General features: G+C 42.5%; 1 protein-coding gene across 4 annotated transcripts in view; it reads right to left on the reverse strand.

Moving 5' to 3' along the window:
• The window catches only part of mical2b (microtubule associated monooxygenase, calponin and LIM domain containing 2b), a 117,556-nt gene that overhangs the window by 84,630 nt on the left and 15,156 nt on the right, over positions 1–17,770 (reverse strand). For all 4 annotated transcript variants that reach the window (XM_036002758.1, XM_031297876.2, XM_036002760.1 and 1 more), the window contains exons 2-4: positions 16,087–16,473; positions 14,081–14,288; positions 618–734 (exon numbers count right to left, since the gene is read on the reverse strand). In XM_036002758.1, coding sequence (XP_035858651.1) covers positions 618–734; positions 14,081–14,288; positions 16,087–16,350 — 589 coding nt within the window. In that variant the 5' untranslated portion in view covers positions 16,351–16,473. The remainder of the gene's footprint in view (positions 1–617; positions 735–14,080; positions 14,289–16,086; positions 16,474–17,770) is intronic.

Here is a 17,770-nt window from a genome sequence, read left to right on the forward strand (position 1 = left end):
GCTACCGAAGCGCAGCGTCACCCGGATCGTTGGTCTGATTGGTTGAAGGACTATCCAATGCGCCCAGAGGCATTTGATGACGCCCCTTTGGAAATGAACTGTCAATGAACCTTTCCCAGACCCACTCTCAGTTAAAACTGAGAAGGGTCTGGTGTCAACCAGGCTATAATCACGTGAAATAATCAAAATAAGCTTTATTTCTCTCTCTACTGTACAATGATAGATTCAAGTAGCTACATTAGTTTTTGTGGTACATCTAGACTGGAGTATGTGACAAGTTAGCTGTTCACTGAATATGACGTGTAAAGCCCCGCCCATTTCTATCTTTTAAGGTAATTGTTGGGTTGTGACTGGGGTCATTTCTGAATTGTCATGACCAGGGACCCCAAAATAAGGGTTGAACACTAATCATATAATCAGGGTCCATTCCTGGTCGTCGGTGTGAAAGAGGTATAGGAAACCTTCTGATCACTTTTACATATGTATTTGGTGAGCAGACAGCTTTCCATAGCTGAGATTTGCAGAAGAGTCCCTGTGTGTCTCTGCCACTTATGACCCTTTAACATACGGATAACACACACACACACACACACACACACACACACACACACACTTACTGTCGTCAGTCTGCTCTGCTGGTGGCTCCACAAGTTTGACAAACTCCACGTTGACATGAATTTCCACTCCCAGAATCAGACTTACTTTCATCAGCATCAGCTGGAGCTGGCGGATACCTGGAGTGGATACACAAAATTCCATTTTCCTATTATTTATTTGTCACATGAAATCATAAAATTACAATTTCAGTAAAATGCAATCAGTCAGTTCCTTCCATTTATGCATTGAAAACAGTAATAATAATACATATATATGTGTATGATGAGCCTGATGTAAATAACCTTTAGGCAGGGTAGAGCACCGCCTATTGTATGTTCTTTGCAAGGCCTTGCAGTCCTGTTCATTGCTGTTTCCATACCAGGCAGTGATGTTCCCAAGCCTGGTGAAAATTTACGTACTGTAAGGGTTTTGGGAATAGGCGCACAAAAATGGCTCGCTAGCGCCCCCTACAAAATAAAAAAAAATTGAGCCCCTGCAGTACGTTTAACGTAGACTCACGAAACTTGGTACATATATGTAGCATGCTACATATATGTACCAAGTTTCAAGACGTTCAAAAAAGCTAATTGGTGTCATACCCTAAACCCAAAAGGAAGTCAGCCATTTTGAATTGAAAGTTCTAAATTAGTGCGATTTTGGCCAATTCCACGTGTCGTACTTTAAAAAAACTCCTCCTAGAGATTTCATCCGATCGACTTCAAATTTAGTCTGTGCCATCTTAAGACGTTAAAGATGAAAAGTTATTAAAAGAAAAACTTTTCGTCATAGGGCATGGCCGTGGCGGGGCGGCCATTTTGTGCATTTTGCCATCGAAACAGGAAGTGGGTGTAACTTGAGTGTACATTGTCCAATTGGCTCGACACTTCAGGATTCATAAGAGTCCAACCCTGAGGACATATAAAGGCCAATATTTACTCAGTTATAGCACCCCTAGTGGCAACAGGAAGTAGTCCCAAAACTATAGGTGCTATACTTTAACAAACTACTCAGAGATTACATGTGATACTGAGCCGCCCCCCTATACTTTAACCACGCCCACTTAATCAGACCACGCCCCCTTTCATAACTTTTGAAGCGTTTAAGGTAGAGTCTTGTGTGAGGTATCATTGAACTCAGCAGCGAGTTCCTTTGTCATTGGTCATGGTTTGATCCGCCCCCTATGCTTTAGCCATGCCCCTTTTTATAACTAATGACCCGTTTGATGTACACTATTGTGTGAGGTATCATTGAACTCAGCAGAGAGTTCCATTTTCATTGGTCATGGTTTGGCCCACCCCCTATGCTTTAGCCACGCCCCCTTTTATAACTAATGACCCGTTTGATGTATACTATTGTGTGAGGTATCATTGAACTCAGCAGAGAGTTCCATTTTCATTGGTCATGGTTTGGCCCGCCCCCTATGCTTTAGCCACGCCCTGTTTCCCAGCTAAAGAACTGTATGACGTAGAGTCTTGTGTGAGATATTGAACTCAGCAGAGAGTTCCCTTTTCATTGGTGGCAATTTGCAGTGTCGGCTGCAAGGATCGGCGTCTGCCAGTAACCCCGACGCGCGCAGAAGAGAGAGGGCCCGTACAACGCTGCTTGCAGCTTTAATTATGATTTGATACTATAAATAAAATTGAATTGAATAAAAATCACAAATATATAAAATAAATAAATAAAGTGTGGACAGGTCAACCAAATGGCTGTTTAAAAAAACTAGGTCTTAAACTAATTTTTAAAAGAGTCAACAGAGACAGCAGATCGCATAAGAGGATGCAGAAAGTTCCAAAGTCTCGCTGCTACTGACTCGAAGGCTACAGGTCCTAAGCCGGGTGCGAGGAACAGTTAGCAAATTAGACATATTGGACCTTACAGGGCACGCTGTCAAATAAGGTTCCAGTAGGTCAGCCACATATGCAGGTGACTGACCGTGCAATGCTCTGTATGTTAATGTGAGAATCTTAAATAGAATATTATATTTGACAGGTAGCCAGTGCAGGGTCTTGAGTACAGGGGTGATGTGAGACTGTCTAGATGACCTTGTAAGTAGCCTTGCGGCAGCGATTTGGATGGATTGAAGGCGATCAAGGGTAGACATACTAAGTGCAGAGAACAGTGAGTTGCAGTAATCAATGCTGGAAGAGATACATGCATGTATGTGCATCTGAAGTTCAGCAGTTGAAACTACAGATCTCAATTTGCTAATATTTCTTAGATGGAAAAAACAAGATCAGGTTAGTTGCTTTACATGTGAGTCAAACAGTGTAGATCAAACATCACCCCTAAATTGTGTAGGTTTGAGCAGACAGCAGAGGAAAGAGGCCCAATACGTGGTATGATTGTGGGGACGATCTTTTCTGGAGCAACAATTAGAACCTCCATCTTATTAGTATTGAGCTGTAATGAATTTACTGCTAACCAGTCCCTAATAGCGTTGAGACAGTCAAGAAGCCTAGACAAACTGGAGGCCTCACTGGGTTTAAATGAAAAAAATGTAGCTGGATATCATCTGCATATAACTGGTAAGCAATATTGTATCTGTTTATGATTTGGCCCAGGCAGCAAATATAACGACAATAGCAAGGGCCCCAGAACCGAGCCCTGTGGGAGACCGCAGGACAGTGGAGAGCAGTCTGACACAAAGTCTCCTATAGAGACGGTAAAGCTTCTGCCAGTGAGATACGACGAACACCAGTCTAGAGCTGTGCCTGATATACCCACCCAATCGTGTAACCTTTTAACTAGGATGTGATAGTCGACTGTGTCAAATGCTGAGCTGAGGTCAAGAAGTACATCCGAGGATTAAAGAAAAGCAGTTTCTGTGGAGTGCTGTTTCCAAAACCCTGATTGAAACTTATAAATATTGTGTCTCTCCAACACAGCAGTCAGTTGGTTTGCCACAACCTTCTCTAATTTTTTTTAACAACAATGGAAGCTTGGATATGGGCCTGAAGTTGTTGGGCAAGGCAGTATCTAGGTTAGTTTTCTTTAATATGGGCTGGATTAGAGGTCGACCGATTAATCGGCCGATTTTTGGCAATTTTTTACATAATCGGCATCGGCCAATATCAAGCCGATTAATAAGCAGGCGCATCTGCGGGCAGCCTAGTGTTAAAAATATGAATAGGCGACATTTTTTACAGCGCGCCCAGACCAGCTGCCTCCAGCCCCTCCCCTCGTGAATTCTTGCGCAGTGTGTCTCGCGCAGCCACTTCAGGTTCAGACGCTACCGTTAGCAGTAGCATGTTGCTGGTGCTCTTGCCTTGGGATTAACTGTACTAATAAAACCGTACAAAATGGCCACACCGCTGTGGAAGCTCCCCGAATATCATTTATCAGAGTCTGGTTGTTACCCCTGTCCGTGGCAGTCTCATCCACTCCTATAACGGAGTTAACTGGAGCTAACCGCTAACGGAGCTAACCGCTAACGGAGCTAATCATTGCTAACAGAGCCTTCAGTTCTCCGTTCCTGTAGGCTATCCATTAACTGCATCTATGGACTCGAGCACGAATAAAACCCTTAATTTTATTAAATTGGCTGGATGAGTTTTAAATTACAACTAAAAGTTGTTTGAATGACAGAAATCTGCCGCTGAGACAGCAGGGCCAATAATTGGTAACACTTTTAAAAAGAGAGAAGATGGTATTATATCCAGAGGGCATTTTTTTAATCAAGTCTAGCAAGTTTTGTAAGCTGATAGGTTGGAAAGATTCCAAAAACATAAGACAGAGAATGGCTTGAATTTTGTGTGCAGGCCACAGGATGAATACTAGATCTAATAGCAGTCACCTTATCAACAAAAAAGGTACGGAACTAATTACAATCATCTGTGGAGAAACATGGTAATGCGGAGAGTGGCGGTGATACTAAGTTATTAACAGTGTCAAACAAAATCTTAAGATTTCTTTTCGAAGAAGATATTAAGTTAGCAAAGTAAGCAGTCCGAGCATCCTTCACCAGTGTATTAAAAGCAATACAAAGATATTTGAGATGCAGGCGGTGCACTTTTAGCCCAGTGGTTTTCCATAGTTGTTCTGTCTAGCGACATCTCCGTCTCAGGCTACGGACAGTGTCGGTCATCCATGTAGAAGTGTTACTGATAGCCCTTGTCCTAACCTTTAAAAGGCGCCACGTTGTCGAGCAACATTGAACAAAGGTCCAAGGTATGACCACCCGTGTGAGTGGCGCCGGATTCTGTGTTCACCAATTGACAAAGTCATTTTTCCAGACAACAGCAAGACCACCACTGTGGGACACAATTCATTTAAATAGATAAACTCCATGATCCGTTGCCAGGTTTCAACAGAAATAAAAAAAAAAACAGATGTTCCCTTTTAAATAAGTAATTTAAAATGTGAGCCTTGTTCGCTATAGAGCGTGCATTTATCAAACACATTTTGATTGGAACAGCAGAAGAGCAGGCAGCAGCAGGCGGAGGTTCCCAGTGCATAAGCGTCTTTAGAAGTGTGTTATGCATAGACAAATTTTTATAATCAACATCATTGATTATGTTGACTAATCGTTGCAGCCCTAATTTGTATCTTATTCTATTTTAGCCTGTTTTTATTTTCTATCTCTTTTTAATTGCTCTTTCTCAAACGTCTTTTTATTAAAGCATACGATTTGACATACAATTCACTTGTACATTCTAAGAATTTTTTTAAAAGTAATTCAATAAATCAAATAAACAGTAAACTTGAAGTGGTGCAGCATTAAAGCAAGGCAAAGCAAAAAAAAAAAAAAAAAAAAAAAGAGAGAGACAAGTAACAACAATAATACAAAAACAGTGGCAAGAACACTACCAGGCTGATCGCGATCCCCCACACTATCCCATCCCCCCCGTCTACCCATCTAACCCCTCCCTATGTATCTCCACCCCATCCACCCTCCCTCACAGAGGCCTTCACTCTAATACCATTATAATTGTCATTATATCATGTGCTAGGATGCGGACTGTTGTACTGGAATTGTAGTTTTGAGGTATGATATAAGGGGTTTCCATGTTTTATTGAATAAGTTGAGCCTGTCTTTCAATGTATACCTTATCCTTTCTAAATGAAGTGTGTTAGTTAAATCCTCTAACCACATCTTAGAAGTAGGTACAGTTGTGCTCTTCCATAAGATGAGGATTAATCTCTTTGCTATTATGAAACAATAAGAGAGAAAGTGCTGCTGTGCCACACTAAGTTTCCTGAAGGTCGCCGATATTCCAAGAATGATGAACAAGGGCTCAGGTTTGATTGAAGTATTTATGACCTCAGACATAATGTTACATATATCAATCCAGAACAATTGGACCCTTGGGCATAGAGCAAAACTATGGAGAAGTGATGCTACAGAAGAGTGGCACTTATCACACATAGGTGACACCTCTGGGTATATGTTGTGTAGTTTCTCCTTTGAGTAATGAAGCCTATGAATAATTTTAAATTGGACAAGACAATGTCTTGCGTTATCGGAACAATTATGTATTTTTTCAAGACTTTCTGTCCATAAATCATCTGGAATAGATTCACCAAGTTCCTCTTCCCACTTACGTTTATAATTTTCAGTCGATGGGGAGCTTATTAATAAGAGATTGTTATAGATGCGGGATATCAATTTACTTTCGTTAGGAGACAGTTTCAGACAGTCATCTATTTTAGATTGTGATTCAGTCTCAAATTCTCTTAAGTATTTCCGAACGTAGTCCCTAACTTGTAGGTAACGAAAGAAGTTATTATTCCCCAGCTCATACTTCCTCTGTAGTTGTGTGAATGAGGCAAAGATGCCTCCCATATATAAGTCACCAATACATTGGACACCCCTCTCACTCCATGTAGAAAAGGCTCCATCCAGACTGGAGGGGGAAAATGTAGGGTTTCTAGTGATGGGTAGCAGAGGAGAGATTGGTTTAAGATTAAAGGTGGTCTTGATTTGTTTCCAGGTACAGATCATGCCATGTATGATTGGGTTGTTATTATACAGGGACTTATTAACCGCAGCCGGAGCTAGTAGGACCGCGGCCATAGAATACGGGTGGCAGTCCTCCCGCTCCAGCATTAGCCAATCAGACATTGGTATTGATGTGTCTAACCAAAAGGTAAACATCTTAATCGCTGAGGCCCAGTAATATAGCAAAAAGTCTGGGAGTGTCAATCCCCCCTTCGATTTTGGCCTACAGAGATGTTTTTTGCCTATTCTGTGAACCTTGTGCCCCCACAGAAAAGGAACTATTAAAGAATCTAGTTGTTTAAAAAAAGATTTTTTTAGAAACATTGGGATGTTTTGAAATAGGTACAACAATTGAGGGAGGAAAATCATCTTTATAGCATTAATTCTCCCAATTAAAGAAATTGGGAGCGTGTCCCAGAATGATATTCTAGTCTGTAATCGCTCTATTAGAGGGGGGAAGTTTGCCTGGAATAGAGAGGAGTACTGCTTTGTCACTTCTATCCCCAAATAGGTAAATTTCTCTGGAGAGACTGTGAATGGAAAGTGACCTAGGTGTGCTAAGTCACTCATATGGACCGGCATTAAAACGCTTTTAGTCCAATTGATCCGATAACCCGAAAAGGTCCCAAACAGGTTGATTTTGTCCAGAAGATTTGGAATAGTAATTTGAGGCCGCGTTATATATAAAAGGATGTCATCTGCGTATAATGATATCTTATTATTTGTATCTTTGGTGGAGTAACCATAAATCTGGGGTTCTATTCTGATACATTGGGCTAGAGGCTCGATAGCCAGCGCAAAAATTAAAGGGGATAGTGGACACCCCTGCCTTGTCCCTCTATATAATCTAAACGAGGAGGATATTGTCCGGTTTGTTAGGATTTGAGCCGTGGGATTATTATAAATGAGTTTAATTAGTGACAGGAACTTATTTCCGAAATTGAACCTATTAAGAACTTCAAATAAGTAGCACCACTCAATCTGGTCAAATGCCTTCTCGGCGTCAAGTGCAAGTATGACAAGATCAGTAGGTGGACCTCTCTTTGTATATATAATATTGAAAAGACGTCTAATATTGAAAGTAGCACTCTTGTTCGGTATGAAACCTGTCTGGTCCATATGAACTAGTTTTCCCAATAGAGGATTCAGCCTGTTAGCCAGTATCTTGGCAAATAATTTTCCATCGACATTGAGGAGGGAGATAGGACGATAAGCGCCTACTTCCTGTGAGTCCTTCCCTTTTTTGTGAATTAATGTGATCACAGCCTCAGTTAGGGTGGGGGGTAAATTACCCTGTATCTGGGCATGTTCATACAGTTTCAACAGGTAAGGGGATAGGTTTTCACTGAATGTTTTGTATAATTCCCCTGGAAGTCCATCAGGACCGGGTGCCTTATTACTCTTTAGGGAGGCAATGGCGCTCCGAACCTCTGCAATTGTGAGGTCAGAATTCAAAGAATCACAATCTTCCTTGTTCAGTCTGGGAAGCTCACATTTGTCTAAAAATGTATTAATAGTTACAGAATCTGAAGTGGTCTTTGAGGTATATAAATCAGTATAAAATTCAAGAAACCTGTCATTGATATCTTTAGGCTTTGTAAGTATTGTATTATTGTGAGCTTTTATCTTGTGTATTGTTCTGTCGTTTTCCATTTTTCTGAGTTGTCTAGCTAGTAGTTTGTGTGGTTTGTCACCAAATTCAAAATATTTTTGCCTAGTATAGAGAAATGCTTTACTTAGTTTTGCAGAGATAATTTTGTTATATTCATATTTAAGTGTTGCTATTTTCCTGTGCAATATAATAGAAGGGGAGTGTGCATTTTCTATGTCAAGTAATTTAATTTGATCTCCTAATTCTTTTAATTTGGTCTTATTTACTTTTCGCCTAGAAGCTTCAAACGAAATGATACAGCCTCTTATGTAAGCCTTGAATGCTTCCCAGAGGATGGAGGGAGAGGTATCAGGGTTGTCATTTATTTCAAAGTATAAAGAAATCTGGTCTTTTAAGTATTCGCAAAATTTATTTTCAGTGAGTAGGTGCGAGTTCAGTTTCCAAGAGGCGTATGGCTTATCTACATGATCTAAACACAACGAAAAGGTGAGTGGGCTGTGATCTGAAATCACAATGCTGTGATATTTAGCATTCAATGTGGATGGTATGAGTTTGGCGTCCACCAGGAAGTAGTCTATCCTACTGTAGGAGTTGTGTACAGGTGAATAAAAGGAATAGTCCCTACCTGAAGGGTTCATCGCTCTCCATATATCCAGTACATTTGTGTTATTAATGAACGTATTTAAAAATTCACTAGAGGCATTTCTTGGGAGTCTCTTCGTGGAGGACCTATCAAGATATGTGTCAAGGACAGTATTAAAGTCGCCCCCTATTATCAAGTGTGTTTGTGAGATGTCTGGTATCAGTGAAAAAACGTATATAAAATATAAACGTATATATTTACTAGAGTAAGGGAAATGTTGTGGATTTCACCAATTACTATAATATAGCGGCCCTCTTTGTCAGTGATTGTCTTTTTCTGTAAAAAGGGCACACCTTTTCTCAATAGAATGGCTGTACCTCTTGCTTTGGATGAAAAGTTTGAGTGGTAAACCTCCCCCATCCATTTAGCTTTTAACCTGCCATGCGAGCCACTCTTCAAGTGAGTTTCCTGTAGAAACATAATGTCTGAGGTCAGTGACTTTAAGTGGGTCAGAACTTTACTTCTCTTGACTGGGTTGTTTACTCCGCGTACATTCCAGCTGGAAAATGTGAGACCCTTCATCCCTCTGCTGTCATTGTTTAAACTATCATACATCAGGAATCTGTGATCAGTACAGTATCCGTAGCAGTAAAGCTGTCAATGTGTAGGATTTGAGTGAGTGGTCTTCCTGTCCCTCCCCTCCCCTCTACCCCAGTCCGCCCCACAACCGTTATCAAGGTCAGCCCAGTCCCCATAGTAACAAATGAAAACAAAACTACTCTAGCCAATTCAAAGTGAATGTGGCGCGAGTCTTCTTAAGGAAGTAAGTACAAATAAACCAGTAACTTAAGTTACTTCCTCGCACCTTCTGGTGGCCTGATGCTAACTCCTATCTGTGATCCCATAGCTTGGTAACTTATACAAATTTTTTAGATAGTTTAGTGAAGAGAAGAGAGTATGATTAGTTAGAGTGCCATAGTAATATAGTATCCATGGGCCTATAGCTAAGAAGGAAAACTGTAATAAAATTTTCCCCAGGGTGGGGATTCGCATTGTCTGTATAACAAAACAAAAAAAGCAAAAAAAAAAAAAAAAAAAGGGAGAAATAGTTTAAACATGTATGACCAAAGGGTTAACTGAGTTGTAGCTCCAACCTTAGAACTGACATCAGAAACATCTGTAACATTACGAATTAAGGGAGGTAATAACACATTGGATATCTTTCAATAACAGTGAGCCATTTCCACACTTTAAAGAACTAGCAATTGTCAGGGCTCCTAATAAGATATCAGAAAAAGAAACAGTAACAGTGCAAACCTCAATCTGTATGAGGCAGGACATAACATTTTCCAATCATTCTTTTAATGAGAATGGCGGTTTTACAGTCAAATGGTGAGGCACCAGCTGTGTGTGTGTATGAGTGTGCAACTCACGTGGATAGGTGACAGCTAGTGTTGCGCTAGCCATAAAAGCTAACTAGTAAGCACCAGTACATAACCACCTCTCTGAATATCTTGATTCTCCGCATCAGCAGTGATTGCATCAGTTTAAGCGTCCTCCTGTCTCATTTCAGTCGAGCCGGATGCGGAGAGGCGTTCGGCATATTCCTCCGCTTTTTTGGCATCTATGAACGAGGTCTATGTGCCGTTATGAGTTATCAGGAGCCTGGCAGGATAGAGGAGGCCGTATCTGACCCCCGGTCTCTCCCGTAGCAGCTCCCTGGTGCGGTTGAATAATGCCCTCTTTTTAGCCAAGGCAGGCGGGTAGTCCGGAAATATTTGGATCCTTTTACCACCGTGGTAGAGCCGTTTCGCCGCTGCAGCCTTGCGTAGGATGTCCTCAAGCGTGTGGAAGTAGTGTAGCCTCAGTACAAAGGGTCTGGGTGGCTCATTAGGTTCGGGTCGTCTTCGGAGGGTCCGGTGCGCTCTATCAATGAGAGGCTTCTCATCCAGGGATAGCACCTCTTGCAGCAACCCGGCGATAAAGTCTCTCGGCCTGGGTCCCTCGGTCCCCTCAGGGACTCCGATGACCCGGATGTTGTGTCTCCTCGAGCGCCCTTCTAGGTCTTCGCATTTCTCAGTTAGTTTTTCTACTTCAGAGCTCAGGCGGGCGACTTGACGTTGAAGTACAGTGACATCGTCCGACTGGTATGAGGCGGATTTCTCTATCTCTCCAGCATGCGAGGCCGCGGTTTTCTCCAGGGCCGTAATGGAAGTCTGCAATTCTTCTTTAGTTGTAGCCAACTCACCTCTCAGCACGGTGTACACCGTCTGTATACGGACATCGATAGTGGCGCATATGTCGTCTTTAATCTGGGTAATTTCATTTCGCAGCGCTGCAATAGCGGCCAGTACAGCCCGGTTTGGTGGGTCCGCCTCCTCACTCAGGTAGTCGGGCTCTACCATCTCAGTTGAGTCCGAGGGTTGATCAAGGCCTAATTCTTGTTGGTCGTTCTTTTTGGATTTTCCCTTTTTTGACATCGTTCTCTCCTTTTAGGTTTGATTTCCCACTTGCTTGTGTCTTCTTATGTCACACCAAAGCACTCTTAGGCGGATATACAGCAGTTTAGTGTATTAATAGAAGAAAAGTTACCGGAGCTATGTGAAACACGTCTCACTCCTCCATTGCTCAACAGTGCCCCCCCTTTTTAATTGCTCTTTAATGTTGTACAATTGTTGTATAATAAATAAAAGCACTTTGAATTCCCTTGAATTCAAAGTGACCGGGGTGGTGGTTCCCCTTTTCAAAAAGGGGGACCAGAGGGTGTGCGCCAATTACAGGGGTATCACACTTCTCTGCCTCCCCGGTAAAGTCTACTCCAAGGTGCTGGAAAGGAGGGTTCGGTCGATAGTCGAACCTCAGGTTGAAGAGGAACAATGCGGATTCCGTCCTGGTCGTGGAACAACGGACCAGATCTTTACTCTCGCAAGGATCCTGGAGGGAGCCTGGGAGTATGCCCAACCGGTCTACATGTGCTTTGTGGATCTGGAGAAGGCGTATGACCGGGTCCCCCGGGAGATACTGTGGGAGGTGCTGCGGGAGTATGGGGTGAGGGGGTCCCTTCTCAGGGCCATCCAATCTCTGTACGACCAAAGCGAGAGCTGTGTCCGGGTTCTCGGCAGTAAGTCGGACTCGTTTCAGGTGAGAGTTGGCCTCCGCCAGGGCTGCGCTTTGTCACCAATCCTGTTTGTAGTATTTATGGACAGGATATCGAGGCGTAGCCTAAATCTGAGGCCATGGTTCTCCAGCTTGTCAGTCAAAAGGCTATAGAGAACACTGTTTGGCCTACAATCTCCAGCCTGTCAGAACGTCAGAAGGGCATAGAGAACACCAGTGTTTCCTCTATGTTGATTTTATTGTGGCGGTGCGCCATGGCAAAATTTCTTCCGTCACGCTATCAGAAATAGGGCAGACGCACAATAGTCGCGGTTGCCTTTTAAATGATCCTGCCGACATAATGTGGCTGCCGCTCACATTGCAATTTAACAAGAAGTAGAACTATTCAGAGGTTATTGGGCCAGTGCAGTTTAACTCCACATACTGTAGTGTTGATGTAGTTTATTGTCAAAACGTAATTTCTTCCGAGTCGACTATTAAACGACCAGCTCCACCAAAAACATCACCGCGGGAGATGGCTTTGAAACGCAGACACCAAAATCAAGGTAAGAAATAAATAACTATGGCTAACATTACAAGAAACATAACACATGTTAGCTAACTGTTATCGATCTCACAACGTGATTTTTTGCCTGAAGACAGCGTTGTGGAGAGTGAAACGGGAGACTAGAAAAAGGCGTTCAGGTAGTGTGTTGTTAGGATGGCTACAGTAAATCATAGGCTCCTGTTATCTTCTATCTATCTCTATAGAGATTTTCAATGTAATGGCTCAATATCTAAATGATTTCGACAGTGTGGATGAGGTCGTTATAATTGGATGGCCTGCAGCTTCAAGCACAATTCGTTTGGATACAAGCGTTACATTTTGGAAGATAGACTGAATTCTGAACATCGATGCGCACGCGCACACGCATGCGCACACGCACGCGCACACGCACGCGCACACGCGCACACACACACGCACACACACACACACACACAGCAGAGATGTGTTACAACACGCAGGACATGCACCGGAGTGGGAAAGATACCGATACACTCGTTACTGTAAGTAGGCTACAATAAAACCTAAAAGTAAATACGTATCAATACCCACTCACCTGTCTACAGGCATACACATGTAGGAAGCGATATATTTCAATCTGACCTGTCTGGGCAGTCCACTCTCGTCCACCACGCTGTTTACACAAACACAGTTCTACTCTACTCTAAATAACCAATTTTGACAAACAAGCTAAAACAAAAGCTATCGGTTTGTAGTCTAACTGTTTCTTAGTTTGCTGTTCGGACAGACCTGCCCCCACTGCTAAAAAAAATCCTAAAGGAAACACTGAACACTGCCTGTCAGTCTAGTGGAAGTGTAAACTGAATTGCCCCTTTGGGGATTAATAAAGTTATCTGAATCTGAATCTGAGTGTAGTCTCGCTTTGCCAGACCCTCCTCCAAAGCGCACTGGAAGAGAATCTGGCTACTCCACATAGCATTTGGGGATGGGAGGAAAACGTGCCCTAGTTTATTGGCATTTCTTTAAACCAATCACAATCATCTTGGGCGGCGCTAGCACCAGAGAAAAGCCGCGGTGCCACTGCAAAATAGGCTTGGAAAGAACTTTTTTTGGTGGAACGTGTACGTTTAAAAGTTGTTTTAGGCATGCAACAGAAAACTCAGATTGGACAGATAGTCTAGCTAGCTGTCTGGATTTACCTTGCAAAGATCTGAGAAAAGGTTAACCATAGTCATCATAAATCAACCAGAGTTTAAAATTCCAACACAAAGGAAGCCCAGGGCAACGGATATCCAGCCTAAATGAGTGAAATCCAGCGGATTTTCTGGCGGCAACAGAGCAATCCCAGAAGTGGAACGTCAAGGATATAGACTAGTGGAAGTGTAACCGCACCGCGACCACTTTTGGCTCGCAATTATATTATATTGCAGCGTCTGCGTGGAATTTTTAAAAGTCTAACCCCACTTGCAACTACCTGCATTGCCATGACTCACTGTGACTTAACGTTAAACAAACTGCCGAGGTGATATCATTTTGTGCTGTCCACACCTCTGTGTGTGTGTATCAGAGTGGAGCCCCATACAGAGAGGACAGATAAGTTTGCGGAATTTAGGTACCGAAATTTGGTTTGATTTAACGTGAATCGGTCCTCGGTAGTACTGACGTAATTAGGTCGGTACCCAAAAAAGTACTGGATTCGGTACCCAACCCTAACAGATTTATACTCACTGATGTGGTCGATGGAGCCAGCGCAGAACTTGCCGTAGAACTTCTTGGCTCCGAGGCCCCTGAGGTCGTGGATGGTGAAAGGCCAGAGGTGGAGCACGTTGTTCCTGGAGAAGGTGTCCCTCTTCTCAATCACCACCACCTTACAGCCCAACAGGACCAGCTCGATAGCTGTCCGCAGACCACAAGGACCACCGCCAATGATCAGGCACTGAATAAAAGAGACAGAAGATGGCAAAATGTGGGTGGAGGGGTTGGGTGTAAAGGACAAGGTGGTAGGGATGATTAAAACTGTTCTGAGTATTAGAAAACAAGAGAGTCTCTAAAGAACTCTAACTCTCTGTGTGTGTGTGTGTGTGTGTGTGTGTGTGTGTGTGTGTGTGTGTGTGTGTGTGTGTGTGTGTGTGTGTGTCACAGGCACGGTTTAGCCTGCTTTAGTCGCAATGTGCCATGCCAAGCTATGTACACATGCTTTTCCTCTGCAGCATCACAGCAGGGTGCTGATCTATACTGTCTTCTCCCTCAAACCAAAGTTGTGTCTTGTGCACACCTGATGATTCAATACATATGAATTTAACTATGCTGATGAGAGAAATTTCTCTTTTTAGAAGTCTCTCTGCTTTCAGGCCTCAGTACTCAAAACCTTACATCTATCTTACATTCCTGTTCGTACTTTCAGATATTAGCCTAATTTCACTGTTTACTGACAGCTTTCCTACAGCCAATTGGGGCTGCTTTGAGTTGCAGCTAATCCTGCTGGTCAGATTCTTCCACCAGTGAACCAGTGGGGGGCTTTTATTTTGAAGCAGCTAAGAAAACACAATGTATTCATTACAGAATAGTCAGAACGTCTACTACTGCTGCGTTGACAAAACAAGATATGGCATATTTGGCACTATTTGGTCAGTGGATAATTTTTACAGCACAGAGAAAACAGAGAAACGTATGGTAGTGAACAGTGAGAGACAAATAATAGTTTGATCCTGTTTGAATTGAGCAATGAATTACACATATGTTTGTAAATGTAAAAGACAATTTTGCAAGTGAAGAAAGTCTAAGTTTGTTGTAGGTTTGTCGTAGTACCACTTAGTTTTGTGTGAAACCGCTCAGTGAACTACATTTTTCGTCTTGTACAATATACATCACCTTGCTTGATGCTCGGCTTGCTCGCTAGCTATGTTCCACAACACATGTAACATTATCTTACCTGATGTGTTTTATCCAGCGTCCTTTTATTAGCCGAGAAGCGAAAGAACGAGAAAGATGCTTTGCTTGTGTGCGTTAACGTTACATGAAATGAAACACACAGGCATTGCAGCTTCAGCGAGACGTCACTTATATGACTTTGGGGTGAGTGTATTCTAATTACGTATTTTCATCGTCTTATACTTAAACAGTTTTACGTCTCGACTTGCAAAATTATCTTTTAAATTGACGAACATCACATGTGTAATTCATGGCTCAATTCCAGTGGGATCAAAAAATTATTTGTCCCTCCATATTTACTACTGTACATATTTTTTTCTCCAAAATAAGGTACTATGGTGGTCCACTGGAAGGGGAGGGACTTCACCTCTCTACTATGACTGACTAGCAGGTTAGCGGTTAGCTCCCTAGCTACTACAGTGACTGTAGTAGTGAATCACTAAAGTCTGTCATCATGCTTCTAGGACCACATATTTTCTGAAGACGTGCAAATGAATTCCACTGTGCCACTTTCTTGTGTGATCACACCTTTACTGCTTTTTGTATGAACCAGCAAACCTCTAACACTTTTAAAAGGTCACGCCGTTTACCTTGCCATGCTGTCCTGTATAAAATCTTTAATGCATTCATGTGCCAGCACAACTTAAATATTTGTGGTTGCTCATGGCTCAGACGGGCATGAATACCCTGCCATTATCAAAAAACAGCACTAGCCTGCAAAGATACTGAACCAAAATAGTTTTCCATGTCTATTAGTAGCCTCAAACTCCAGTAAAATGTCCTCTCCAGTTGGTCTTTCTTACCATGGTGCCCTGGCAGGCTTTATTCTGGTTGTAGACCTTGTGCTGTGCCCTTTTGTCCAGTTTGGCCCACAGCGCCTTGGCCTTCCAGGTGCTGATTGCAGCTTTCAGTGAGCTGTAGAAGTTGCTGTAGTCCAGAGGATCCAGCTCCAGCTGCCTGCAGAGGATGCTGAAGGCCTGCAGAGTCCCTTTACAAGTGGACGCCTTGACAAAGTTCTCAAAGAGCACGCTGGCCTGTGCTGTACGCTCATCCTCCGTCTCACCCATCTGCTCCAATTATAAAAATATCTCTCTCTTCTTCCTCTCCTGCTTCCTTCTCCTGTTCCCTCCTTCCACACTGTCAGTACTGGACTCCTATGACGCGGTGTGTGCTGTCATGCTTAGCTAGTTCTGAAAGAAACAAATAAAAACGATTTGTAGACAGAGACACAAGAGACTAGAAATAAAATCAATCAACAACCAGGTTGTTCTTATGGTGATTACTGATAATTAAGACCTGCTTTCGCACATTTTCCTCCTTATAACATAGGTTTATTTCATAGCTTATTTTCAACAAGGCCAAGATCCTCCAAGTGGCACTGGCACCTCAGTGGCAAGCGCCTGGCAGGCATCAGACAGGTGTCAGGTAGATATCAGGACATTGGCAAGAGTGACACTGCAGTGGCAAGCGGGTGGAACTCTTTCTGCGCCTGCCTGGATCTGCTGAACTGAGCAGCACCATAGTAGCAATCTATCAGCAAATTTTCTTGGGAAAACCCACAAGAGACTGTGTGTGTGTGTGTGTGTGTGTGTGTGTGTGTGTGTGTGTGTGTGTTTTGTTGTCACAACAGGTCAGCTGCCGTAAGTCATTTTTATGATTTTTGTAAAGCTCTACTTTTTTGTTTTTCATATATTTTATTTAATTACTTCCACCAAGGAGATTATGATTTTACCTGCCAGTAGATGACACAAGCTGCCACAGGAGTGCTATCAGGACCATGCACGAAACAACATTGTATTAACATCCTCCTGGTGAAGAACCCACAGAGAATTATCATTAAACTTTGCAGTTCCCCTCAACTTTACAAAGTGTTTTAGCATCCTGCAGCTCATTGTTTTGGTTTTACAGCCCACAACTTTAGTTTTGATTCAGTCTCATTGCAAAAATCAGCATCGTTTCCAACCACAGCATGCAGGCATTTCGAGGGAAAAACCTCTGTACACTACTTGTCCAGCACCAAACGGGTGACAGACAGCAACTAACTGGTGAACATAGCGGGTTACATTTTACTTGAAGGTATCAACATAAGAGTGACATGACACTGTAATGAACGGGTCATAAATATTATAAACAAGTCATAAACGTTTATGACACAACGCTTCTGTCAGACAGTGTCATTCGGTTTTTGTCATGATAAGTTAGGGTTAGGGTTAGAGTTAGGGTTCATGTGTCATGTCACTCTTATGTAGATGCCTTCAAGTAAAGTGTTACCACAGTGTAGCATTTAGCAGCAAAAGAGGTCAGTCTAATACTGTTGTAAACTTCATCATAAAAGACATACAGGTTTTGTTAAATTTGAATTTTTGTTCAACAATTCTTCTTGGTTACTACAGAAGGTCCTACTCTGATTTTTGGTGGCAGATCAGAAAGTACCTTACCTTAGGTTGTGACAAAATCCATTTGTACTTTTGCCTCAAACTACTGTAA

Source organism: Sander lucioperca, chromosome 7, assembly GCF_008315115.2.
Source record: "Sander lucioperca isolate FBNREF2018 chromosome 7, SLUC_FBN_1.2, whole genome shotgun sequence".
NCBI classification, from domain to species: Eukaryota; Metazoa; Chordata; class Actinopteri; order Perciformes; family Percidae; genus Sander; species Sander lucioperca.